The 27,265-nt window shown below is 35.7% G+C and overlaps 2 protein-coding genes across 3 annotated transcripts in view; one reads left to right on the forward strand and one right to left on the reverse strand.

Annotated features, from left to right (window-relative positions):
- Positions 1–64: 64 nt before the first annotated feature.
- On the reverse strand, positions 65–5,772 carry fam174b (family with sequence similarity 174 member B). 2 transcript variants are annotated; one of them, XM_032584366.1, is made up of 3 exons: positions 5,162–5,768; positions 4,052–4,183; positions 65–3,180 (listed from the first exon to the last, which is right to left on the reverse strand). In XM_032584366.1, the coding sequence occupies exons 1-3, from the start codon at positions 5,437–5,439 to the stop codon at positions 3,177–3,179; spliced, it is 414 nt and encodes a 137-aa protein (XP_032440257.1). In that variant the 5' UTR covers positions 5,440–5,768; the 3' UTR covers positions 65–3,176. The 2 variants fall into 2 exon arrangements, with proteins under 2 accessions (XP_032440257.1, XP_032440247.1); XM_032584356.1 differs by lacking the exon at positions 65–3,180 and having other exon boundaries at positions 4,018–4,183; positions 5,162–5,772.
- Positions 5,773–12,077: 6,305 nt separating this feature from the next.
- chd2 (chromodomain helicase DNA binding protein 2) overlaps positions 12,078–27,265 on the forward strand; it is a 30,253-nt gene continuing 15,065 nt past the window's right edge. The window contains 10 exon segments of the mRNA XM_032583346.1: positions 12,078–12,292; positions 13,655–13,712; positions 13,860–13,912; positions 16,991–17,048; positions 18,303–20,103; positions 23,616–23,850; positions 24,818–24,904; positions 25,072–25,133; positions 25,554–25,679; positions 26,437–26,607. Of these exon segments, the coding sequence (XP_032439237.1) occupies positions 20,042–20,103; positions 23,616–23,850; positions 24,818–24,904; positions 25,072–25,133; positions 25,554–25,679; positions 26,437–26,607 (743 nt within the window). The 5' untranslated portion in view covers positions 12,078–12,292; positions 13,655–13,712; positions 13,860–13,912; positions 16,991–17,048; positions 18,303–20,041.

A 27,265-nucleotide genomic window follows, 5' to 3' on the forward strand; every position in this document is an offset into this window, starting at 1 on the left:
TCATGGACAGTGGAACTGCTCAGTTGTGACAGTGTGAATGTAACAAAAGATCCAGACTAGGAAATATTCGAGCCTCTCCCTTTAAAGAGTCAACACTTCAAAAAGGGTTTTATTCCAGTAGTGTTGTAAAGACATGGAAACTGAGGAAACAGACCGGTTTACACACAACATCTGTGTCCAACTTGTTTTCCAGAAACTTATAAAACTATTTAAACAGCTTTTTTAAAAGTCTTCACAGCCACAACTGATTTGTTTTAACAAGAGTAACTTTGTGTAGCAGATGACTCAAAACTAATAAATGTCTATAATTAAAATCTCTGCATGAGGAGGATTTTTCCACAATTTTACACACATGATATATATGAAAAAGAAAAGATTACGTGACAATAGCAATGGTACAAGCCTGAGAGACATTTAGCTGTTCGCCAGATTTCTGGTTATAGAGGAAAAGAGTATGATTCCAAACTAAAAAAAAGTACCAACATATGAGGCGGACATGCACATTGTTGGAAAACAAAAAATGATAATATCCATTTTACAAAAGATAGACTAAAGAAGACATTAAGAATAGTTCTGCATACATTTTTGGTCCTATGTGGATTAAGACAGATTAAATTTTCTCTGAACATGACAACAATTTTCTTGAAGGAAAAATAAATAAGATTAGAGTTGGTCTAAGCAGAATTTGATTTAGGCCCCTCATTCCAGTTCACTTTATTTAAGTAAATAAATTGCAGAAGAAGGAACAGCAACATTAAACTTTGACTTAAGATAATCATCAAACTACTATTTTTCTTTATGTAATCATTTCAATCCTGAAGAAATGTAGCTTCAAAAATTAGCATTTTTTTTTCAACTCTCAAAAGGTTTTAGCATTTAAACCAAGGCTTCATCCAAATAAAACATTTGTTTAGACCATAGAATTTCGTCAAAGTCAAGTTGAGGGCTTTGTTGCTGCCAATCGAAAGAGCAGTGGGAAACCTGCTGTGATGCTGTAACTTCTACTACCAGTATAAACCGAACTAAAGGCATTCCCCTCCATTTGAAGCATTCAAACACTAAATATATGTTGGCAATTAGAAGTTGTACCCTCCAACCAAACAGTTTATACCTGCAATTTTTACTACATCTCATATGCATGGCAGCCATATTGGATATAGCATATCTAGTTTTGAGATCAATTTTCACTTTAGAGGGCCCTCTACTGGTTTGGGAGCAGCTAAGCAGAAGCTGAGTCTCCATTGTCAAAGGCTGGCTCTGGTGTTCTTTCCATTAGACCAAAATTCTGAAGAGTTGTAATTATGTTAGACGTGAAATGTTGGTGGCTGCGTGGTGTGCTATCAAGTAACAGCTTGAATTAAAACAGAAGGTCACCTACACTCACGTCAGCTGTAGAAATGTATCCAGAGTCAGTCTTGTTGAATATTGTGCAAAGACTTTTGGTAGATTTTGCACATTTGGATTAAATTTATACAAGGATTTTAGCTCGGGGAGGTTAATTATTAAAGGTGTATTTTTGTTTCTATAAACATTTTGGATAAATGGAAATTTTATGAGCAAGTGTAGCTAGCAGCTTCAGCTGGTTTGTGTTTCTGTAAGCTGTAACTGTTCAAACAGCACATTAATTATGGACAAGAACAAACCCATCACATTAAACTCAAGTAATAGCTTTCAAAGGAGGGAGACGCTTCATTTTTGACCATATTTTTGCAGCAACCTTTATAATTATCAGTAAAGCCTTAAAACGAAGTCAAATTTTCTTGCAGTAGCATAATCTCAAACCCATTGAGGCAACAAAAATAAAAACATCTTGTAGGAATTTGTCCACTTATGAAAATCAAAACCCATTTGCCTGATTTGAAACGTATGCTGTCTTATCTTTCTCGTCATGAGGAAAATTAAACCCATGTTCCGTCATATTTACACCCAAATGAAGCTTAAAGTTTCTGATAACCATTTAAATTTCCACTCTGATTAATTTGAAGTCACATATGGCACAAGACCCATTTTAAAAAAGGGCGATTAAAGCAGATTGGCTTTAATCGTGTGCCTTGCGTGACGTCTCTGACCCAAATACATAAAGAAGAATTAGCAGCTTTTTATTTTGTGAAATTCTGCAAGGGAGATCCATAGCTATTCTGTAGTGCTATGAATTTTACTCTCAGTACAATTAACTTTTTCTTCTAATTATTAAAGTATACTCAAACTAAAGAATTTCAGTTTGAATTTTTATTTTCTAAAGTGAGATTATGCTACTGCAGTACAAGATTACAATCATCTTCAGGTTTTTTTTTGTTGTTGTTTTTTTGCATGATTGACACTAACAGGAGTGGAGAGAACCTTTATTGCAATCTTATGCTAAACATGACAGATTTTAGGATCCTGAAGAAAGCTTCATCTTGTTTTGGCTCTGTAACACTGGCGACATGTTGTCATGGTATTTAATCGCTGAACCTGCTGCATTTCCCGCACACTTTATGACAACGTACTCCATTCACATTCATAGCAAACAGATTTAAAGAGACATCCTGAGAGTATTCTTAGGTCAAAATTGACAACACTGACTGACATCAGCTTGATAGCAGCAAAATAAAACTGAATGTGAAACAACACAAACACTGCAGACAGAAAAGTTAGTAAGCCTTTAACAGTACATTTGCACAATAAAGTGGTTAGTTGGTATAAATAAATGTGATACTAAAACTCACAAGATTATTATGAGGTTTATAGACAAAGCAACTATCCTTCATTATCTTTTGTGCTTCTGATCTTTTTAAAACCTTCACTAATAATTAATAAACTTTTTCTCCAGTTAAGCCATGTGGAAAAACTTTGGTTCCTTCGACCTCCACCTTAGTTTAACATATCGTAGTTCAGGTTTAAAAAGCTCGTCCAAGGATTAAATTCAAAATTAAAAATTTTGTTTGTCCAGACCACTTAAAGTTTGGTGGATATGTGACGTGTCTTATTTTAGAAACTCTGAGCAAGTTATCTAGATAGTGCGATAGAATCTTTGCACAACAGCAGACAAATTGCATCTGTTCATTTTCAACGCAGGTAAAACACGAGTAGAAATCGCTGACGTGACGACACTTGGATGGCAAAATCGCTGAAGTTTAGTTGAGGTGGGGGGGGAAAAAAGGAGTTACCAAAACAACAGTTGTCCCACATGGGATTCACCTGAAATGAGAGGAGAAACTGTTCTTAGTCTGAGAAGTTTGATTCATTGTAACACATGAACACATGATGAGAAGGACGGAGGAACACATGATGAGAAGGACGGAGGCTCCCGTCTGATTTGAAAGTCAGGAATGTCAGGTAAACAGGACGTCATATCTTCCTTTAAGGAAGTGAATTTGTGTGTGCTAGCTGAGGAACAATTGGAAGCACGGAAGGGTGAAACCTAAAGTCAACAGAAGAGCTGAACTACAAATTATAAAGAAGCATGTTTATTTGAGTGCATGTTAAAAAGCGCTGACTTTAATGGTTGTCGGGGGTTATATTACTTTTCCAAACGTCCTCTGCATAATTAAAATGATCCAGATTAACAAAGGAGGCAGTAGAAGTGTTTCAGTATGCCAGGAATTTTATCTGCAAACTTTCATAGTCAAAGCAGAAGTACGAGCTGCTTTACATGCAGGCAAACTCCACTTTACACAGTGATAACACAACAAGAAAACTATTAGTAAAAAGTAAGTAAGTGCAAACAGTAATACAACTTCAATTTATTCTAGGTTTGTCTTCAGGTTTACTTTGTAGGAGGAGCATGATGTGTTTTTTTTTGAGGACATTCTCACATTTCTGTTAGGGGAAAAAAGATCCTGGCTTCTAAAATTCCTCAGTTGTGACCAACTTTTCTTTCATTGTTTCATTGTTTATTCGTTTATTTAAATCAGCAGAACAACTCACTCAGCTTTGCATGGCTTCAGAAAATTGCTAATTTGTACTTACTGAAACTCGGCGTGCGCATTTAAAAGCTAGAGAATTTTTCTGTTTAGTTTTTTTTAATGTTGAAACAATGCATGCATCCTATCATCTGAACGGAACCGACCTGTATTTCACATCAAAGAGGGTCGAGTCGTCTTCGTCGTCATTCTCCTCGTTCAGAGGGGCCATCTCCACCCGCTCCGCCGGTGTGGTAATGATGTCGTATTTTCTCGTTTTCCTGATTTTTCGGCCAGACCTATGTGACAGAAAACATGTGAGAGGAACTTAGAGCACCAAAGTTAGTCAGAGCTTCTGTTTATATAAAACCAGATAATCACCTCCTTACCCAACCATACAGTTTCCTAAGCCGGCGTTAGGAAATAGTAGTAGCAAGTAATGACCAAAATAATGTACAAATTTTTTTTTTTAATTTTTATCGGCATATCAATTTTTAGAGGGTAACAGTTTTAAAACTGCTTAAAATTTGCTTCTTCCTGTTCCGTGAATCATTTAGACTTAAAACTTTAGAGTTGTCTGTATGTTTTAGTATCTCTGGTGTTTATCTCAGATTTTTTTTGTTTGTTTACATATAGTATGATCACCTTTATTGTGTCTTTATGAGAGTTTATCTGTTCTTTGTCTTACACTCATCGGAAAGTCCAAATTAAGTTTGGTTGACTGACTGATTAAAGAAAACTGTCTGCTACAGGATCTAACCAGCTTAATATCAGTCTTGTTATATTATTATCTTATGATATTATTCTTGTGTTACTTTATAAAGTGCAGAACCACACAAATCGATATTATCTGCAATATGAAATAGGAAATTATTACTATTCAATGTTTATTACATATTTTTGTTCATTTGTATGTAAAGAAAAAACTATTTATTGATTGCATTATTATACTGTAACTTTAATTACCAATTTTATGTTGTGTTTTATTACTTTAGAATAGTTTTTCCTTCGTTACTGTTTAAATAATACAGTGCAAATATCCTAATGACTAAAAAAAGTACACATGAATTTGCAAGAGCTGCATGTTAGCAGCTCTTCTGTATTACATGACAAACAGATCTCTGTCATGCTTTTCTTTTGATTTAACAACTGATTTAAAAATCCTTCGTTCCTCGTCTACATTATATCCCAGAGGATATAAAACAGCCACAATAACACCAGGTATCACAGTGAAAGCAATCACTCTAAGCCTCAGGAATGGCTTGGGAGAAGCCTACCTTATCACTTTGATGACCAGGCATGTGATGAGGGCAGCTGTCAACACACAGATGAAAATAACGACGTTTTTCAGAGTTGGCAGGTAAGTCATCAGAGGTGAGATCCGGGATCCCACGGCACCGTGCGTGGCGTTTTTACTCGTCGGTTCATCGTGGCCGAGGATGATGGACGTGGATGTTGAATTCTGCGTCGCAGATGAAGAATTCGGCGGTTCTCCACTGATCAGACAGAGAGCCGCCGCAATAAAAGTTAAAGCAAGACTGTGCGTCACAAACATGCTGCCGAAATGATTAATATTTATATGGGTATCAGAGGCTTCAATAGTTTGTTTGTTTTTTCCCCAAGCAGCAGCTGCTACATTATACACTCATCAGATATCTATATAGGCTACACCAAAACGCGCAAGGTGAGACGCAAAAATCCATTTGTGCGCAGGTCCTGGCTTCTCTGTAAGTCGTAACTTGCATGAGCTTCGGGAAGGTGTCTTCCTATAGGTGAGTTATTGCAAATCCCTTCCCGAACTGCGAGTAGAGGTGAGGGGATTATCCGCCTCCGGAAGAGCTCTGCGGGCTGGCCCTCTGCTCCCGGTGCTGAAGAGGAGAGTTATGTGGGCTGGTGCTGCCTTCAAGTTGGTCACGTACATCCCCACTGCTGCTGAGCTGTTGCCACACAGAGCAGCAGAGTTTGGGTTGATTTAAAGCCTAAAACAACAAATAGCACTTGGAAATTTCTACATTTACAAAAGGCTGAATGCTTTTAAGAAAACATTTCTTAAAATACTACCTGGATTTTCCCATTTTGGCTCAAACCTGATACAATGATACACTAATTCATTATTTTCTAACTTTTCCCACTTCAAATGTTCTTTCAAGCTTAAAATACTCAAACTACAACAAAACGTTTTTTAAACTATTGGCATAAGTATTATTCACCTGCAGATGAGAACCTCAAATAGAGCTGTTGTCATGTCTTTCAAAGCAGTTGATGCTGATACAAACCAAGAGATTATTGTTTGGTTTTTGCCCTTTCCCTGTGATCTTGCTTTATGTGTGGTGACAAGATAAATATTTAGTCTTCAACCAGCCGTAATTTCTGGTTGATAAAATAAACAGGCCTCTGTAACATGCCATGTTTATAGTTCGGGTAAACAGATAGTTATAGATTACCAATTATAAATTTCAACAAACTTTATTCAATTGAATAAAGTTTGTTGGAACTTACTTATAAGAAGTAAGTTATATTACGTTCAAATGGATTCTGGGGGACAGCTATATATATATATATATATATATATATATATATAAAGGTTGACAGGAGTTTTACAAATTTCCGACAGCATCTGAATGCACCAACAGTGTAACCATTAGCAAGCAGAGAACAACACTGCTTCCCAGGGAAGACTTTCAGTTCACGATAGTGAAATCCTTTTATTAAATTAGAGGAAATCATAGACCGGTGTCTACAAAAGACCCATAAAGGTCTAATAATTGACCTGCGTCTATTGTTAAACAGTGCCAGAGGAGACATATTTTGTATTTATTACACTTACACTTGCATCACACTTTTCGATAACGTTCCCGTTAAAATAGGGTCATCTTATCCAACAAGCTGAGACACTTGTTGGATAAGATGTTTTGTCTTATCCAAACTATCTGTGCAATTTTCAGATTAGCGTAATATGCTTCTTGCTTAAATCCAAATAAGCAAGTTCTACTCTAACGCTATATACTCCAAATAGAGTTTATTTTCTAACCAAGGCCACCAGGTGGCAGCACAAAATAATAATGCAACGGGCATTTCCTGTATACAGTACATGGACTTTGAACATTTATATAGAAGTTGACCTTCCAAAGCTACAATAATGAAAAATAACAATAAATTGGCTAAATTTGTAGTTTTCTGAAAGGTTTTAATATTATTAATTCTTTAGATTTTAGAATAACACTCCTGCACATGTGCACATCCATCCACTTAGACAATGGTTCCTTTTTCTTTTTTTTTTTATAAAAAGCACTTACTAAATATTAGGATTTCAAAGTACAGTGAATAGATATCAGGTCTACATTACAGTTAATTTGTTTCCAATAACCTGTTTAATAAATAATGACAACATTTCTCCCGATACTACTAAAGGCAGCCCAAAAACCACAAGCAGAGGTACTTCTTACCACAGTTAAAGACCCACTATCTTATGTTAAGCCATTGTGTATTACCCATTGTCATTTTTGTGGTAATATTTGATTCAGTTTTATCCAATATACACTGATTAACACTATGACTAATAATAGGTGAGGTAAATTATAAGGATCTTTTTATCGCATCACCTGTTAGTGGGCGGGTTATGTAGACAGAACAAGTGTGAGGATCATAGCATCTCCAAAACTACAGCTCTTTTGTTCTCCACTTGTCAGTACATATCACAAAAAGACTAGTGGTGAAAAGAGAGGGTCATGGAGAGTTGGAGGAGGTCAAGGTTACTCATGCATTTTTTTTTTTAAATGAAGTATGGCCTATAGTCATGAGACAAGAAGTTAATGCTGCTTCTGACAGAAAGGAGTCAAATTACATACTGTATCACACTTTGTTCCAATTAGGACTGAAGACCCATCATGTTGCTGTCCTTAACCCTGTGCACCACTGAAAGCACTATCAATAGGTGTACAAGCATCAGAACTAGAGAACAAGGCGATGGGAGAAGGTGGGGTGAAATGATTATTCGCAATTTCTTTTATACCACATGAATAGACAAGTAAGGAAAGAATTTGGCAGAAGTAGTGCGATTCTTATAACAAACATCGAATGTTGGTTTGACACATACCTGTGTATTGTTGCAGAACATTCACACCCTTTCACGCAAACAGTATTTCCTGATGACGGTGGCCTGCCCCTTATTTTAAAAAGTAGCTCAATAGTTGTACAAGGGGCACAACCAAAAATATAAGTGGCTGATTTTACCTCCAAAGTTTCCATATCATAATGTAATGAAGCATCACTTGGATGTGAGTCTGATCCATGAAGACCCAAACTAACATCTTGGTGCCATGTCCTACTGTACACTTTCAGAGGTATAAAAGAGTACTAGCCTCAAAAGGTCCGGGGGGGTTTACAGACACTACTGAGCAGGTTGTCACAATGCTGTGCCTCATCGGGACATGTAGCTGGTGGTGTCTTGCTTTGTTCACTTTAGCTGGCTTATACTTAATTGTAAAGGCACCAATCTTGTCACATTGTTTTAGTTGAGTAGTAAAGCCAGTAATAGTTCAGTTCAACATTACTCAGTACATTAAACAACACAGACGTTTTGAATTTGTGAATTTTGACACTCTTGTTTTCAATCAGTTTTTTAAATTTAATCTAAAGATGTTTCATGACTTCAATAGCTTGTTGAAAAAAACATTAGTCATGCAAGGTAAGAGTCAAAAAAGTCACCCATTGTTTTGAGAAGGGCAAAAAATGTTTGCAGGGTGAAACAATCAACCTAAATGCCCAAGAATGCAAACCTTCCTGTTGTTTTTTGTATTTGCAGTTGGCTATGCAAGGCACGCCCTTTTGCAACAGAGTCCAGAGCTGTAGCAGAGATAAAACGACTGCAGTTCCGCCATTCTTTCCAGGAAAAAAAAAAAAGTGTTTCCCTGTAAGTAGCAGCATGTGCTGCTGAGCCACGTGAATACCAAGGTTCGCACAGTGGCTGTAAAGTTGAAGTCCAGAAAGTTTCTATTGTGGCAATGATCAGATTAAGTCTGTTTCTTCAAAAAAACTGAATGTAGAAGCTTCCACTACATGACTATACAGCTGCATCAACTGCACAGTAGAAAATGTGTCCATCCAGAAACATCCATCGACATAAAAATGCAGCATAATGTCCCTCAGGACTCATAACAACCCTGAATTAAAATCAAAACATGTTTCTATGAAGAAACATTGCTTTACTATCAGGTAGTTAAATTTTAAATCTCCAAAATAACAATTTCAAATGTTCTTGTAGACAAGTTGGTGAAACCTGAAGTCACTTTACACATACAAGCTCTCAGTTAGTACATAGCAGTGCTCATATAACTAGTGCTGTCGGGATTTGTTCTGATTTTGCAGGGTGCTGCTGTTGCTAAGCTGTGGATCTTTTTAAAGAAATCTTCCACCATCAGGAGCATGCGCTCTGATTCATGAGACTCTCATTGGCCAGCGATGGGGGAGGAGTACATTCCTGGGGCCTTCATAGACTGCTGAACAAAGGCTGCACTGACTGATCAGCCAAAGTTAACCAAGTTTTGGGTTTTTCTTTTTTATAGGACAGTGCAGAGTTTCTCCCTGAAAGGCTAAGATTGATGAAGTCTGACATAACACAAATAGAGAGAATTTTATTCTTTGTGTGATTTATTGATTTTCTTTATAGCATACAACTCTAATTCTACTTTCACAGATTATGCACCTGCAAATATAAACATGTATTTCAAAACAACATCTTTAATATTTCCCTAAATAAAATGTTGATGCTGCATCTTCTTCCAAGCACCGGATGGCATCAACAATGCCATCCCAGAGATCTACCAGGAACTGGTATTACATTGGTTTTGAAATCTGTATGGTGGCAAAACTATTTTAAAAAATAAAATAAAATAAGGCTCAGGAACACAAGTCAAACTTGTTAACATTTCAGCTTGGACAGTTCATGTAGTCATGAGACTGAGAAGTAAAATACAACCTGAAACTGGAATAAAGATGTAAAAAAAAATCCCAACGTAGTTGGTGGCTTAGTAAATCATAATTGATATTGTCAATACTTTGTTGTAAAAACAGCTGAATATATAATACATGGTTTTATTGAAGAGACAAATGTCAGTGTTAAGGTGCAGTATCTTCATTTGCTCTTTAAAAATCAAAATCTTTCTGGGTCACCACATACCAAAAGGTGTCCTCTCAAAGTTAAATGACTGTGGAAAACCTCATTCCTAGATATAACTCAAGTGAGTCACTAGTAATAAGCATATATAAGTAAGAAATCTAGTGACAATAGCAAATCTCTCTTTACCTCCAATAAAACAAAGGACATACGTAGTTATGGCCAAGAGGACATGCAGGGCACCATACCCTAACAACTATAGGGCTGCGATAGATTTAAAGAGAGAGAGGAAGATTGACCTGAATCAAAGCATGCAACTTTCCAAAAATCTGAATACATTCTACTGCTGCATCATCTAGAGATTCCTGACTAAATTAATCACTATGTAGGTAGAACTACTATTACCAAAGTGGTAGTCTGGACTGTCCAAGTACCACCCCTCTAAATCCCTGACTGCCCTGGATATCGATTGCATGGCTATTTCAGGTTCTCTAGCCCTCTTTTTTATTCAGTCAGGAAGAAACAGCACCTAGTTCCTGCATATTCAGTTTGAACAAAGTTACTGAAAGCAAGTTCTGATCAGCCCCAACCAGGTTTCAAGCAAGACTCTTAGGATTTATTTTCTTGTGAATGCAATCTCCCCTATTTACTTTGGAACACTGTTTCATGTTCATGTGGAAGGAAGTTTAATGTTTTTATATCTATTAAATGCAAATTTGCACAAGAAGACTGTTTACAAAATCCCATACAGCAGAGTACAAAAAAATAATTCATTTCTGTCTTTTCTTAATTCTCAATTTTGTATCGTCCCATCAAAGTTTTTTTCCATCCATACATCCATTTTGTACTTATAAACAAAAAATATTTTATAACAATGTACTTAAACAAGTGATATATGGAATTACTTTTTGTTGTAGTTAAATATTTTTATGATTCTGGGTGAAAAATTTTAATAATTCAAGACATTACCATTTGAAAATAAAATTTTCACTCTCCCTCCATTTGTTTTAGTTCTGATCCCTATTCAGAAAAAAGGACTGATATCAAACATGAGAGATTATGACCCTCACTCATAAATCATTATGTGTCAATGTGTGATTTTTTTACTTTGGCAGGAACAAACTAAAGCATGGTAGGTGTTCGACAACCCACAGAGGACCATGCCATTTTATACCTGGAAAATGTTAGAAAGGTATTAAGGTATAAAATGACAAAAACTGCAAAGTTTGAGTGCAAGCCATTTATTTATTTGTGATGAGAATTACCTGGGAAAATCAAAAGAGTAAGAGATAGAGGTAAACCTCGAGTTTTAGTCTAAAAAAGTGACAGTTGGCAACCTTGGGTAAATGCACTGAACATGAGTGAGTTCACTGCGTTTCTGACTTTTTTCAATTCATCAGTCAAATTATTGTACGCGTCCTACATTAAAAATGCAATTAAAATATTGAGTCCCACATATATGTTTTTAACCACAAAACAATACCAGATAAAACAAAAATATTAAATGTTATGGTAAGTAACGTCTTTTGTATGGCATGGGTTCAGAGAATCAGTAAGCACCCATCCAGTCACAAATGAGCAGTGACGTCATTTGCTATAGCGCAAATTCAGATGTGGAAGGTCTCAGAATATCCGAAAATGGGCCAAATTTTTGCTTGCTCCTTACAGATTTTATATTTACACCTATGTGAAAAGAAAGTTACACCAAATTTAAATTTATTATACTCTGGTTATGACCAAAAGACAAACATTTGTTGCACTTTAATTCAATACTCTATTATTTTGGTTTATCTTTTCTTTATTGGCCTCTGGTGAGAAAATCAATTTACTCAAACCCAGTTATGCTTAATTTTCTTTTTACAGTTAGAGTGCGAAGAGATTTTTCGACTAAAAAAATCTAACAAAAAAAACCCCCCAACATATTCGTTGTTATAGGTTTTCATGTTAGTAAGAATGTTTCTAAAGAAAAGATTAAACTTGTCCAGAGTCATTTAATGCTAGTTTTTCTGGCCTTTCTCCGGTTACTTGGATTGCCCCAGCTGTCTGGATGGGGCTGTAGAGGAAGTGAAGTTTGGCTTACGTTGAGAGGAAAGTGGGCTGAGCCGTTGAAGGATATGATCGCAGAGAGAGGCGGAGAGGAGGACAGACACAGCAGAGAAGCGAGGTGCGAAGGACGGGCAAGATGAAGACGGCGACGGCGCAGCTCAAAAACCCACCAAAACGACGAAAATCTCCACTAAATGCTACGGTGGCGGCGGTAGACGATGGGGGGTAGCCACGGCTGATGAAATTGGTAAGAAACTGCGAGAAATCCTGTATTATTAGCCGTAAAATATGAATCAGGCGCGCATGGCAATATGGTGGAAAGAACGACAGTTAGGCGCAGTGTTGTAAAAATGGCCATGGTGTGTTGTCCGCGAAGAATAGAGAAAACCTTTAACATACTGTAAAAAGCTTACAATTATGTTTTAGTTTACAAATTTCGCATGTTTGCTATCTGTGTTTTGAGCTAACTCGGTTCATGTGTAGAGAAGTGTATTTATTCTTGATGTATTTGGAGTTATTTTAACCTACGCATTTAAAATTTGCTTTGTCCTTGAGAGGGCAAAATACTCTTCTCTGGTTTTACTCGATAAAAACAGGACAATTACCTTCACCTTTCGTTTTTTAAACGTTTTATTGACATCAATTGACAACAACACAACAGCCTTAAGCACATTTTTGTTTATTTTCAGTTTATTCAGTTTTTGAGCTTTTTCATCGGATTGGAAATAACAAAAAAATAAATAAAATCTTTCTTTTTTCGGTATAATCATTTCATAAAGGTTGCAAATGTAGTTTGTAGAAGATTTTCTGGAAATGGGTTTTTCAAAATGCTTAGTCATTTTAAACAATAGTAACAGATAGTGATAACTTGTTAAAACATTAAAAATATAACTTTTGACAATAATTCTGTACTTTTGGACCCCACACATTACTATGTTTGACCTGATTGCTAACTAAAGGTTCTTTATGTTATAAAAGCTTAGATATATGTCGAAATACAAAATAGGGTGTTGGCTTTTAACCCTTTGAGGTACTGAATAGAGAATTAATATGGATATTTACCATAAGTCTTTCTTTTTTTTGAGACATTCCTGCTTTAGTTTCTGTCAGTAAAGAATTTTAAGTTAGAAATTCTAAACAAACTTGTTAATATGAAGAAAATCTATTTGATATATAATAAATAAATAAATTTCTCTTAATTTCTCTGTCTCACAAAGAGGGATATTGAGACATTTGCTTTTAAAGTCAAACAGTGAAATAGATGATATCAAGTCTTAAATTAGTTATTTGAGTCAGGCACTACTTTAAAATCCAAAGGATTAGTATCACCCAGCACATAGACAAAATGTCGACTGAAGGCTGTTCTGAAATGGATGCCACGATTTAAGACAGATTTACTTGGGATTTTGAACCACTAAGTCCCTCAAAAATCAAATCTTTCATTGACTAAATATACAAATACTTTATCACTATTTAATGAACCATTTACCAGTTCAAATTTATATATGGTGGACATGAAAATCAGTTACTGGTTTTATTGGCAACAGGAATTTGCAAATTTGTTTGGCATGAGTAATCAAAGTTATGCTTTGTTTTGTTTTTTTCACAGAAATTCCGATGTTTTGCAGAGAGCGTCAAATTGAAGATTGCTTCAAAGATGTAGAATGGTATGTTTTATTTTATGTACCGTAATTCAAGCTGTACTGTGCAGTTACAATTTTCTTTGTCTTTACTACAATACATATATATGTGTAACCAGTAGGGTGTGCTGTTTTCTCTGGTCTTTTCTGAATCGTTATGTTTCTGTTTTAAAGGTTAGACGCGCGAATTGAAGAACTTTGACGGATTGATTCTGCAATGGAAATCTGTAAGTATTATTCTTGACACAAATTGAAAAATGTTGTTAGATGACCAAATGTATGTTATTTATGTTGTATGTTGAATAACAGCTCCTGATTTATCTTTCGTATTATCTTAAAGAAATGTAAGCTCTAGCCAACGAGTACTTACAAGTGGTTTTATGTGTGATGACAAACTATGTATTTCTGGCAGGCTCACCTACTGGCTAGCTTGAAACTAGGTTACCCTGACTACGTCTTTTTTTAGTAGAAGTATTTGTATTACAAAACGTATGTTTTGCATGGTACCGGCCATACAAACGGAAACATCATATCAATAGCCCCTTGTCAAAACACAGTTTCACAATAAATTTGAGAATTTAAACAAACTTTTACAACTATCAATAACTCGTGGTGAACCACTTGGCATATCGCAAAACAATTTGCAACTAAAGTTGCGTAGCCAATGAATGACTGATCTACCATTTATTATAATGTATTGATGCCCCTCACTTCACGATTTCAGGCAACCTTAACTATGTGACTGCCTCCTTTGGCAGTTCCAAGGCATTACAACGAAGAGTCAACTTCAGCACCCTATTCCATGTCAAAAATCAACATCTGATCTAATTTCAATTAATTGAGAATATATTATAAATAGCTAGCCTGTCATGCACATATATTTATTAAAATCAAGCCTAAATGTTCAATTCAAATTTACATTACTGATAAACTGGTTCAAGACTTACTTACATTTAACACGTTTCACAACACAAAGTGACACTCAAGTAAGATGTGTGTTGCTATAATAAATCCAAGCTAACTATTTCCAAACCAAAAGTAGTGGGCGGGGCTTTATTTAACTGGGGATTTTTTAGTTTATGAATGCTCTTGCCTTAAAATACATAAACCGCTGTGTTACACAAAACCCTTTTAACACAATTTTCATTTGTTAATTCGGAACCCCACTCTGCTACAGATGACCACTTCGGCTATTTATTTTCACCTAACTGTGTTGCTTTTACAAAATGACGTAATATGCTTTCAATTAGCAAGTTAGCTTAACAAACCCTATTTCACTTGCCCATTATTCAATTACCCCTGCAAATGTATGCCTACCAGCTTATCAAGATAATTGGACTAAAAAAAGCCAACCCGCCTGCTGACTATGAATGAAATCATTGTCACTGATTCAAAGCAGCTACTCTAGCTTTATTGACTACAACATCCCAACCCCCAGTCACACCTACTCACCAACTCTCCTCTGTGACTACTTCCTTTACCAACTTAAAGGCATAGCAATGATTGACCTAAATCGGTTATAGTCAATTCACACATTACATTAAGGTAGAAAAAAATTATGGTTAGCCCTGGCTTAAAAAGTGTTTAACTTTTATTGCCCCCTAGTGGTGGCTTTAAAGTCCCAACAACCTATGCTCCCAATTCTGTTTTTCACCTCAACTCATCCATATTTATAATGTAGTACAAAACATAGTTGTTGTTTTATCATTTTCCAGTCATACTGAACTCCCATCCTAAAATGAAAGTCTAGCGTCACCTTTCACATGGTAACACTTGTGTGTGGTGTTTTAGCAACTTGATATTAATATGTTAATTATGCCTCTTGATAGGTTTTTCTTCAGTTCACCTGTTAGGTAAACAGGGATTTTTGTTGTACAAAAACCTTTGGAACTTTTGTTCATAAATTGGTTAGTTACAATTTGGTAAACAATAGTTTTGTTCTTAAAATGAATACAATCAGTTGTCAAAACAGACGTACACGTGATGGAAATGTTAAACATGTACCAAACGTGTATTTCATCAAATGACCACCATGCTATGAATTCTGTGTTCCATGGAAATTGTTTTACTAACGTTTAAAAAAAAAAAGGTTTTCCCACTGCATTAATAGTTTGTAATTAATTCAGTGACCAATTTACTTCAGTTGATCATGGATGTGTTCCATTTGTTGTCAGTACCGTTGAGTCAAAGTCTTTAAGTACAGTGGTTACAATTTTCCTAACAAAATGACACTCCTTCTGAAAGCCCATGCCATACTCACATGCTCTCGAATGTCCAAATGCTTTCTTAACATTTAACACCTTACTCCAACTATTTGTTTAATCACCAGGAGTTTAATCAGCACAAGTACAAGAGTATGTTTTTGTACATAGAGTATGTTTTTGTGCTGATTAAATTCCTGGAACACCCATCAAAAGTGGATCAAACATAAAATGTTAATGAGTGCTTGTCATTGGAATTAAATTTGCCCAAACAGCAACATTGCGACTGCAGGGTATTTGGGAAAACATGCAGTATGCGATTTTGTGTTTACATTGTTATCACAACATCTCTTATGATAAATAAAAAATAATAAATAATAATAAATCTAAATAAAAAAAGTAAACAGTGTTTATGTCTTTCTACTTTGATCTCAAGCCATACATAAGGGGCCTTCAACTCCGTTCCTCAAGGACTGGTGTCCTGTAATTTTTAGATGTGTTCTTGGTCCAACACACCTGAATTAAATGTCTGAATTGCCTCCTCAGTATGCAGTCAAGTTCTCCAGAATCCTGCTAGTGATATACTTATTTGACTCATTTGTGTTGAAGTAGAGACGCAAATGATTTCTACCAAAAGTTAAAGTTCTGTTGAAGATGTTGTTTCTTGTTGACTTCTGATATTTTGGCAATTAAACAACTACCAACCTCTAAAATACTTTGTGTCAGTGGATACATTGCAAACATGGAAAAGTCTGAATTCATGCTACTTAATTAACTAACATTGACTTCAAGCAGTTCGGCAAAAAGAACAAATGGAACTAGTTTTAAATGTTTGTTGGCAGCTAGGTGCGTTTTTAATGTAAACTGGAGTCTCAAAACAGTCCAACAGGAATCCTCATAATTGTTTATGCCTTAGGATGTAATATTTTTCATCTGAAGCCACAATATTGGTTCAAAATATATCTGACATATTCTTTATCGATATATTTATCACATTGACTTGAAAACTTTTGGATTTTTTTATTGTAAACCTAAAAAGGGAAATGTTGCAGACCTCATGTAGGTTAGTGGTTATCATTAATTGTTTCTTTTTCTATTCCACAGCAGACACAGAAGACTAGCAAGAAGATGTGCCAAATCCGAATAGAAAGAAGACAACTTTGTAAGTTCCTCCCATTTCAATATTGAAATATGAGGAAGCTTAAATACCTTTTGCCATCCTATTTTAATAGATTTAGGAAATCTGGCCCAGTTATTTTATATTAACTGTGTCTTGGTCACATTGAGTTTTTGTTATAAAGGCTTGACCAAGCAGTACATATGAGCTGGTGGAGACGTTCTCAAACCATGTGTTTGTTTATTTAATCAGTGGTACATGCAAAATGCAGTTACCCTAAATGGTTTTTAACTTTTGATAAAAGTTAATTCAGTCTTTTTTCTTAGATATTGTTTGGATTGCCTCTTTGTGGCACTTGTAAGAAAAAGTTAATTTTTTTCTTAATCTGCCATTATTTTTGCTGAATAGTTAGTTGCATCTTTAGCAAAGCTTGAATACATAAATTTGTTGTTTCTTAAAATGTCTTCCAAAACAACAGCACAATTGTTCCGATGTTAAGACATACATTAGGTTTCCACACTCAGAATAACATCTTTATCGAGTTTTGAACGTGCTAATGTGTTGGTGGTCAGAATTTGGTTGTTTGAAACTTAACCTGATCCATTAAAACAATAGATTTTACTTTGGTTTTAATGTGTGTTGTTTGCTAATCTGCTAAGTTTATATTTTGTGTAATTGTAATTTGGTTACAACTGTTGCTTAATCAACTTTTCCCACAAAATAAAAATGTTTTATGGTTTAACATGCTTTGATGCATTTTCCCCTACTGGCCAGTTAATGACTTTTTTTTTTTTATTTCGCTTTTTTCGGCATTTAATTAATGGAAACTATTCAAAACTTTTCATGGCCCACCAAATGTAGCAAAGTAAACGGTGAGACATGCATATTGTTTCATTATACTTTATAATGCTAACAAGTCCCTTGTGCAAGTCTTAATTTGTTCTTATAAAATTTTGTGTTGTACTGGAATTTAAACATCTGCTAAAATTTATGCGCGTATGAATCAGAATAAGTTACTACAAATGCTACAATACCAAATTGTTTTTATCCAGTACATTGTCATACTGACTGTTAATTACAGTTCATGACAAACAATTTTTTACTTGACATTAAAACACTAACATTTTCAAAAATGTTGTGCTCGTACAGCTCTTGCTAACACAACTGAAACTTAGCCAAGTAGTTCATTTGTTTTTAGTGTAGTTTTGTCATGCTACACTGTTAGTCAGTCAGTAAATCATATCTTTTTAGTTCCACTGTGGGCTTACAATTCTTCTGTTGTTTTTTTATCCTATCAAGACACCAATCAACTGGATATTGCTGCAGTGGAGACAGCGTTGTTTAACGCGAAGATGGCAAGCGATTTGGCAGTTAGCCAAATATTGTCAAGATGAAACCTTTTTTCTAAATGGACTTTGGGAGTGGAATTAATTTTTTTTTTTAATTATTACTTATTATTTTTGTACCACAACATGGACACTATGGATCACCAATGCTAGGAGGAAATCGGAATTGTTTCGAAAATCAATCTGTACATTTGACATTCAAATGTTGTTTTTAAATAAAGTGTGTACTCGTATGTATATACATCAATGGCCTTGTTTCATTAGTTGAACAGTTGGAAAATCAAAAGTTTACCCGCCACGTTTTGATTCTGACATCGCATAAAACTCGGAAGCAGATTATAGTGTTGCGTTTTAAATGCAAATAAGGTGGTTTGCCTTTCTTTTGTGTCCAGTGTTGGTGGATTATTATAACTTAGTCTTTCCAAGTTTTGATGTTTAATTATGGTGCTGTTTATTTTTAAAGGTTTCTCATTAATTAATAAATGTATATAATTAATCAAAGAGCTTTGTTCGCAATTCATATGGTTTCCTAAGCACATAGTGAAAGGCGTTATAAAATGGCTACTGCTTGTCCTTCTTCCTGGCTGAACAGGAAGTGATGTAATTGCTGCAAAATATATAGTTTTTACAGTCTAGTATAACCTTTTGGTAATTGTGAATAAAGGGTTTCATTTTGGGGCTTGTTTGCTAAGTTTTAAATCATCTGTTAGTTTATATAAAGTAAAATTTAAACATAATAAAAGGGGTGGGACTTAGGCATCACCTGAGTATGGGGTAAATGGAAATAACGTCAATCAAGAGCAAAGCTTTCAGAGCAGGGAAGGAGCTCTAGATGGCGGCTGAGCCTTGGAAAGGCTGCCCTGGGTTTTGTCAGACCGATTCTCTTGCTCGTCTTCGATCGATGCCGGCTAGTTTTCATGTAAATTTGTGCTCTGTGTTCACGCGGTCGCTTTTTAGTGGGATTTTGTGCGTTTTGTGTCTCTTTTTGGCTGATTTTGAGAGCTGGAGGAGCCGTCTGTTCTGGCCGTGTGCTTGTCGTTGTTTTCCATACTGGGCTCCGGCAGCCATGGCGCGCCTCCATTTTTAGTGTGCTGCTGCTCTTCGCCTCTGTCGCGCTGTCAGGCACTGCAGACTTTAAAGGCCTGAAAGCTTTTCGAAACAAACTCGTTTTTGTTATTTGTAAAGTTATAATTTATACTGCTTATTTTTTTTATCCGAGTCGGATAAATATTTAATCTGCGACCAGGCGGAAAAAAAAGAGAAACAATTAGATGTCTTGTTGGTTAGCACGTTTTCTCATTGATTTGATTTGTTTACATTTTGTAAGGAATAATTGAGCGATTTTGTAGTCTGTATATATTCTTTTTGTAATGCTTCATGCGATGACGCAGTTAAAATTCACGGCATGCGGCTGTATCTGTGGACTATTTTGGAGAATATACGCATAATACTTGATTTGTTATAATAGTATCTATCATTATTGTTACCTTCAATTTAAATTAGTGATGTAAATTATGATTTTCAAATCAGTCGATTTATTATTTTCTCATTTCGTGTCGCACCGTCTGGGCTTTTTCTGCCACCTGAGAAAAGGCAGTCTGATGGGACTTCTGTGATAGTTCATGCTACCTTCAACTTTTTGACAGTAAATACAAGGACAGATCATCACTATCGAGTCTTAAGGATTTTATCATGATGAAGAATAAAAATAAAAAACAAGAGGACGAAGGATCGACCCAGAGTAATGCTTCAAGGTATGATCCATTATACTTCACACTACATTTGTTCCCCCAAATCTGGTTTGTTTACCTTTTCAAGCATGGTTGATCATCTGTGTTATATTTGCAACTTTGCTTTTTAAAGAAGATCACTAGAGTCATGAATGACCTTGCTATTGTTTAATAGCCACACCCTGATTTTTCCTGCCATTTCTTGCTCTCAGTACTGAGGTTTTTAGGCCTGTGTTCAGACATCATTGCCCACAAGATGTTGATGTTTGACCACAGGAAATCTTATATATCCTGTACTATGTTGCAAATAAAATTATGTAATTTAACATGTAACATGACCTTGTCTTAAAAGTCAGTACTGCAATGCACCAATTTATAAATATTTAGATTAGTTTTATTTTCCAAACCTTACATTGCCTGTGAACATTTTTTTTTTAAATCCAGTATTGTGGATATTGTACTGGTTGTTTTTAACAAGGTACTTTTTTAGAGTGTACTTTATCTCAAGTGTATTTCAACAAATATATAAGCTTCAGATATTCACATCTGATTATTCAATCTATTTTTGTATGGATTAGAGGCTTTACTGAACAGTACATATTTCAATTATTTTAAATTCTCTGCTGTTTTAAATACATGCTATTGTTTGTAATATTTGACATTAAGTTTCAGCTTTACATCTGTGTCCAGTCAGATGTAATTTATATATGTAATTTTTTTAATCCAACGTTTTCCTCTCATGTAGTAGGTCATTTATGTTTGTTGTGCTAAAAGGAATTGTCAAGAAATTTAACAAGGAAGATAATTTTCCATACAAGGTTATCTGCAACCTTTGCTGTAATATTCTGTCTTGGATATTTTGAGGGTAACGTTCTAGTTGAAGCCTTTTCTGCAAATGTTTTTTTTTTTTTTTTTTTTTTTAGCTCTGTAGCCAAAAAAAATGTTTTGTTCTTTATTAAATATTTACCATCATGCCAAACTGTACACTTTATATGATGAGATTTGTTTTTCTTACTGTAAAATTCTTGATGTCTAGATATCCTGACTAGAAGTTTCAAAAGAAGTGGAAACAAACTTTAATCAATAAAGTTTTTGTTTGATCATTCTATGGTGTCAGGACAATGCAGTAATAGTGTCAGACCTGATCAACCCCCCCCCACCCCCCACAAATAACTAGTTTTATTATAAGGCTTACTGACCTTTTGTCAGAATAAATAACTATATACTTGCCTTTAGAATCTGCTTGCTTTGGCATGCCTGTCACTTTGCTACTGATTTTTAAAAATTATTTCTATTTTTTTCCCCCATGGAGGGACAATAAAGAATATTTCTATTCCACTGTAAATGAAGACACAACACATTTGTAAGCTAAATGCAGCTAATTCTCCTTTGAGTCTTTCATTGACTATGCACTCCAGCAAGTTACATCACTCTTGTAGTGTTCTGCGTGATCTTCAGGCAGCCATTTTAGTATTTTTAAGATGAGAGTAAAATGGTGTCCTGTGATTTCAGCTCTGCATCTTTACACAATTATAGATCAGAAGAGTGTTCAATCAGATCAGTTGAGGTAGCAAAACAAGGTTGAATGGATTTGTGTTTTATATAACATAAAAAGCACAGCTTACAAATACTCATAGGTCACAAAATGGCCCTTGGTTTGTGTGGCTTGTTTGCTCACTTGTCTGTATTAAAACTGGGCTCAGAACTACACAGGAGGAACAGGAAGTGCCATTGCTTAAAGGAGCCTGCGTTCAGGTCTGTGATTGGCTTGACGTCACACAACAGCTCAATAGCCAATAGTAATTCAAGAAGAAAGCCATGTCCCACCCTCTTCATCTATCTCTTAAAGGGGCAGTAAGAATTGAGGCAATGGCTTGACTACCGTCACATTATTATATTTTCTATCATATTATTTCGTAGTTTTTTATTATTGATGAGCCCCTCTTGTAATTTTATGAAGGGAAAAGATTAAAACATTTTTTTATGAAAGTGCAACGCATACAGAAAGCATGTATTCTTTTAAAATATGAAATGTATTTTAAATATTAGAATTATGTATGCTTATATGCTAATTTAAGTAGCCGAAGATTATGTTTCTTTTAATTATGCTCAGACATTCTGTTAAAGATGCTTAGATTTATTCACTGTGGCCGATAGTGACTCCATGTGTACAAAAGAGGTACTGCATGCAGAGAAAGATACGGGCAAAAGCTAAATGGAGCTAGACCTTCAATGTACAACTTACTCTGTCTACTGTTGAGGAATTTATGTGCAAGGAGACCCAAAATAATCCTGAGATATTTCCTAAGCAGTTTTGTGTACAGTTTTCTTGTTGATACTGAATACAAAGATGTATTAATGCATGGGCGTAGGTTTGGGTATGGACGGTCGTGACATGTCACGACCAATATTCAAGGGATATAAAATAGTCCCGACCAATTTTTGCCATATTAATTAAAAAAAAACCAAACATATGTATTCTTTAACAAAAACAAAATAAATAAACGAAAATCTACATTGATTAGTTTAGTAAGTTGTAAGGTCCCACCAAAACGTAGACCAAACCTACGCCCTTGTATTAATGTATCTCTAAACCTAAACGAAAAGGTTTAAGTTACCCTCCTCCCAATTAAGGACAACTTGGAAGTCATGTGATAAAGGGTAATAAGTGCGTCAGTTTAAAGACAAGATAATATGTTTAAGAAAGACTAATTGGTTAATGGCTTTACTACAGAATTTTTCAGGATAATTTCTACAACTGCTCCTGTAAACAAAAGGCATCTGGCTTACCAAGAGCACATGCTGAACTGCTTACGGAGGACTAGTACACTTTGAGCCAATTAATCTATATATTTTTTCACAACAATTGAATGCACAAGTTTGAATTTAATGTGGATTTTATTAATTCAGCTGTCAAAAATTTAAATAAAGGCTCTAATATTTGCTAATATTTGCGATGGCTTGTCTCAATAAATTACAGAGAAGTCACACATATTTTATAGCAGTCAAGCTTCTGGATTAATTTTTCACCGTACGTTTGACCAGTCCACTTATGAGAAATAGTTCTGTTTATTTAAATTGAATGACTTCCTCTTATTGACTTCCATTTTAAGAATAATTTATATATTTTTAATAGGACCGAGTGCGCGGCCATTGCAGAAACTTTGTGATTGCCTCATTAATTCAAAAACTAGTTTTGAATGGAGATGTATTTATCATTTAGTCATGTTTTCCTGAAATGTGTTGTATTATGAGTTCACTCTAAAACCAGAATGGTTCAAATGGAACATTGAGGAGCTAAAATCTGAATCATCCATTATTGAGGTGTGTGATCTTTACACCTTGAGTTTATGTTGAATTTGGCAATTGTAAGAAATATAGGAAGAGGGGCACTACTTGCTCAGATGATCAGTTTGCACAAAGTTTGTGAGAATACATGCATTTGATCCACCTTGTTGGATTTGTTGTAGTGTAGGAAATATAAAACACACTTGCATCACACAATCAAAGAATCAATATATTTTGTTTTTCTATAGCAATTCAGCTTCAGAGGAGTCCAACCGTTCGGCGTCCGAGTCTGGAAGTCAGTCAGAAAGCGAGCATGGCAGTGTGAGGAGGCGATCGCACAACTCTGAGTCAAACAGCTCCTCTGAGTCAGAGAGCCGCTCAGAGTCAGAGAGCGAGTCCGTCGGGTCCAAATCGCAGCAAGCCACTTCTGAGGCCAAAGACAAACCAGTCAGAAAGAAGGAACGCCTGGCTGATGTGAAGAAGGTAAAGGTCATTTGATTAGGACTCCTGGTGACGGGTGAGGATGATAGGAAGGGAGGATCAGTGTTTCTGAATCAGATTACAGTTCCAGTTTTCAGGAAGTGAAGGTTGACCTCTCTTGGATTAGGTAGTTGGGCTCTTAATACAATCAAGGTTGGATTTGCGGGACTCATATGGTTGAATTCTTTCACAGGAACAGTTTCCTTTATAGTATGACAGTTTTGTGAGTTTTGGCCTCACGAAACTGTGCTGTGTCTGACGCTGACCGTCCCCGATTGGTCCTTGAATATGTTGGAAGGACTGAATAATTAAAGGCCAAAAGTAGGGATCCACAGGACACTTAAGTTTATGCCTCACAAACAGGATAAGATATTAGCATCTCCCTCTTTAGGCGTCTCTCACCTTAGTACAGAATAAAAGGTACAGTTGTTTCAAAGGCATTTAAATAGTCATTTCTTAATGTTTATTGGCCACTGATCAAGATGTCATTTTACAGCCACAAAAGAAAATGGTTGAAGTTCACAAATGTTGCTTCGTAATTTAATTTGAGATTTAGGAATACATACATCCAGCTTTCAACTGAAAACTTCAGAGTTCATTGATATTGTTGATAATAAACCTCATAACCGTTTTAATGGTAAGCTGCAAAAAATTATACATACAACAGGTAATGGTAGATATAAACAAATTTTAATAACGTTAAAGTTTTAATGAAAGAACATCCAAATATTTGCGTCTGGTCATATTAATTTGCGCAGGTGTAGAAGTATGACACAAAACATAACAGAAGTGTTGCCAATCTTTGGGAATTAGTCATACTTTTTACAAATGCCAGATATGTTATATCTTGTCAAAAACTTTAAGTATTAGTCAGACAGACATCCAGTCAGCAGTAAATGAGAAGTGTAGAATTAAAGCATTTTTATTTTCCATTATCATTTCTGCCTTCAAGCATCAGATTTGTTTACAGATGTGGGAAGAACACCCAGATGTGTACGGCGTCAGGAGGTCGAATCGGAGCAGACAGGAGCCAGCTCGTCTCAACATCGGAGCTGAGGTAAGCAAATGTGAAAGAGACTAATGGGAGAACAGTGGAACCTGAAATGTAATACTTCGTCTACTCATCAGTTCACCATCATCGGTCACTTGTGCCATCTAGTGAACATTTTGTGCAATAGCTGATTTTAGATGGATTGTTTACTGACATGTTGGCTTCCTCTACAGGGCAGCAGTGACTCGGAGAGCGAGAGCCCTAAAAGAAAATCTTCTCGAACAAAGAAAAAGGAGTAAGTAGGAAGGTCTGGAATATGGTTTCTGTTTCTTTAACATTCTGTCATAGACATATTATTTTAACATAAATTTTGCCAGTGAGGTTTTTTAAGCATTTCATCCTTACAGTACTCTTTTGTTTTCACGTCTGTGTCATTCCCCAGTCAATTTGACTCCATATTGTGATGCTTGTCACGTAAATGCTTACTTTATAAATGGGTATCTGTTTGTCTCAGAATGGGCTCAGTTTGGGCCTATCAGCCAGGTTATGTTCTACATTTAAGTCAAATTTGATTGGTCAAATCAACGACTCATCCCTGATTGAATTTGGTCACACTGAACACGTTGTGGCCACCATTTAAACATAATTTGGTCTGCGAGCATAAACGGCTATGACGGGCCTTGAGGGTGAACTTGTGGCATTTCTTTGTTATAAGAAATATCTGGAAAGATGATGACTCAATTGATGAAGAGGAGGAGGAGGAGAAGGAGGAGACATCCGACAGTTCAGACAGTGAGCAGGAAGAGAAAAAAGTTAGATCCAGACGACTTCCTGCTAGAAGGTAAGAGTGTAACAAAGCCTGGCCATCAGACAGCTACCCAATAGTTATCGCAAAATCCTTCTCTGTCACTTAATCATTTACTATTCATTCTTTGATTTGAAAAATAACAACCAGACTGCTGCATCTCAATGTTTTGTGCCTTGAAAAAGTGTTCATATTCCAACCACAAACAACGATGTATTTTATAGAGACTTAAAGGGAAAGATCTGTTATTTTGTTATTTTTTCTGTTATTTTTTCACCTGTTATTTTGAAAGGGCATGGAAAATGTAGGTTTTTATTTTATGTTTTTAATCTCGCATTCAGCACCTTTTACTCTAATAAAAGTAAAAAACAAAAGTGGAACCAAATTGGTCACTTAATTGGTAAAACATATTCATTCAGACCTAAATCCAATTCAACATTTGCTAGAAGAGTTTAAAATTATTTGCGTCATCCAATCTGACTGACCTTGACGTATTTTCTAAAGTTAGGGTAAAAAATCTTGCTGTACAAAGTTAGTAGAGAAATAACTTTGCACAGCAAGACTATATAAAATCTTCCATTATTTATATATATATATAACATTTGTCAACTCTGCATTTTTTCCTTCCTCACCACAATTATTCATCAAATCCCAGAAAATTGGGTCAAAGTTACAGTTTTAACTGAAAAGAAAAGGAAAGTTAGAGGGGTGTGAATACTTTTTAAAGGCACCTTGATTGCGTTGTTGTGTGTTTCTTAAGGCTTCTGTTTCTATGCTTATTTTTTCCCCACAGGCCTCAGACCAAATCATCAAAAAAGCAGCAGTCTCAAAAAGGAAGAAAGTTGAGAAAACAGGAATCGTCAGCTGAAGACGACGATGATGACGACGACGACGATGACGACGACGATGAAGACGATACTCCAAAGAGACAGACTCGAAGAAGAGGGGCCACAAAAATTAAGAGGTGACTTTTTTTTTCCCTAAAGACAAAGTTCAGTCAGATATTTTAGACCAGTGGTTCTTAACCTTGTTTGAGGTACCGAACCCACCAGTTTCATATGCACATTCACCGAACCCTTCTTTAGTGATAAATCAAATATGATTTTTTTCCAAATTCAAGACATAGGTATATGTTTATCAGATTCACCATCTTTAACGCCGCTGGTTTTATGAGTGTTTCACCGATGGTGTGCGGCTTGCCCTGCTTTGCGATCAGGTAAGCAACTTTGTACGATGCGGTGAGAATCGGTTTGTTCATGGGTACAAATCCAAGAGCAGGCAGAGTGGCCCTTTCATCAAATCTGGCTCTTTTCACCTTGAATTCAGCGAGCGTTGTGTTCTTGTATTCCCCATCTCCATGCAGCTTCAAGAAGTGTTCCTCCAGTTTTGCCGGTGCGAGGCTAGAGTTGCTCAACTTGACATTGCAAATCATGCAGATAGGACGCTGACTCCCATCACGTTCCGTGATACATGTGAATCCATGTTGTACATATTCGTCCGACCACTTTCTTTTTTTGCTTGACATAGTTAGTATGGATTAAAATATTAAGAAAGATACCATACAACATACGACTACGACAGTCACACGGTGACTACTGAGCACACTAAAGTCCCCGCAGCAC

Source organism: Xiphophorus hellerii, chromosome 2 (assembly GCF_003331165.1).
Source record: "Xiphophorus hellerii strain 12219 chromosome 2, Xiphophorus_hellerii-4.1, whole genome shotgun sequence".
Taxonomy (NCBI): Eukaryota; Metazoa; Chordata; class Actinopteri; order Cyprinodontiformes; family Poeciliidae; genus Xiphophorus; species Xiphophorus hellerii.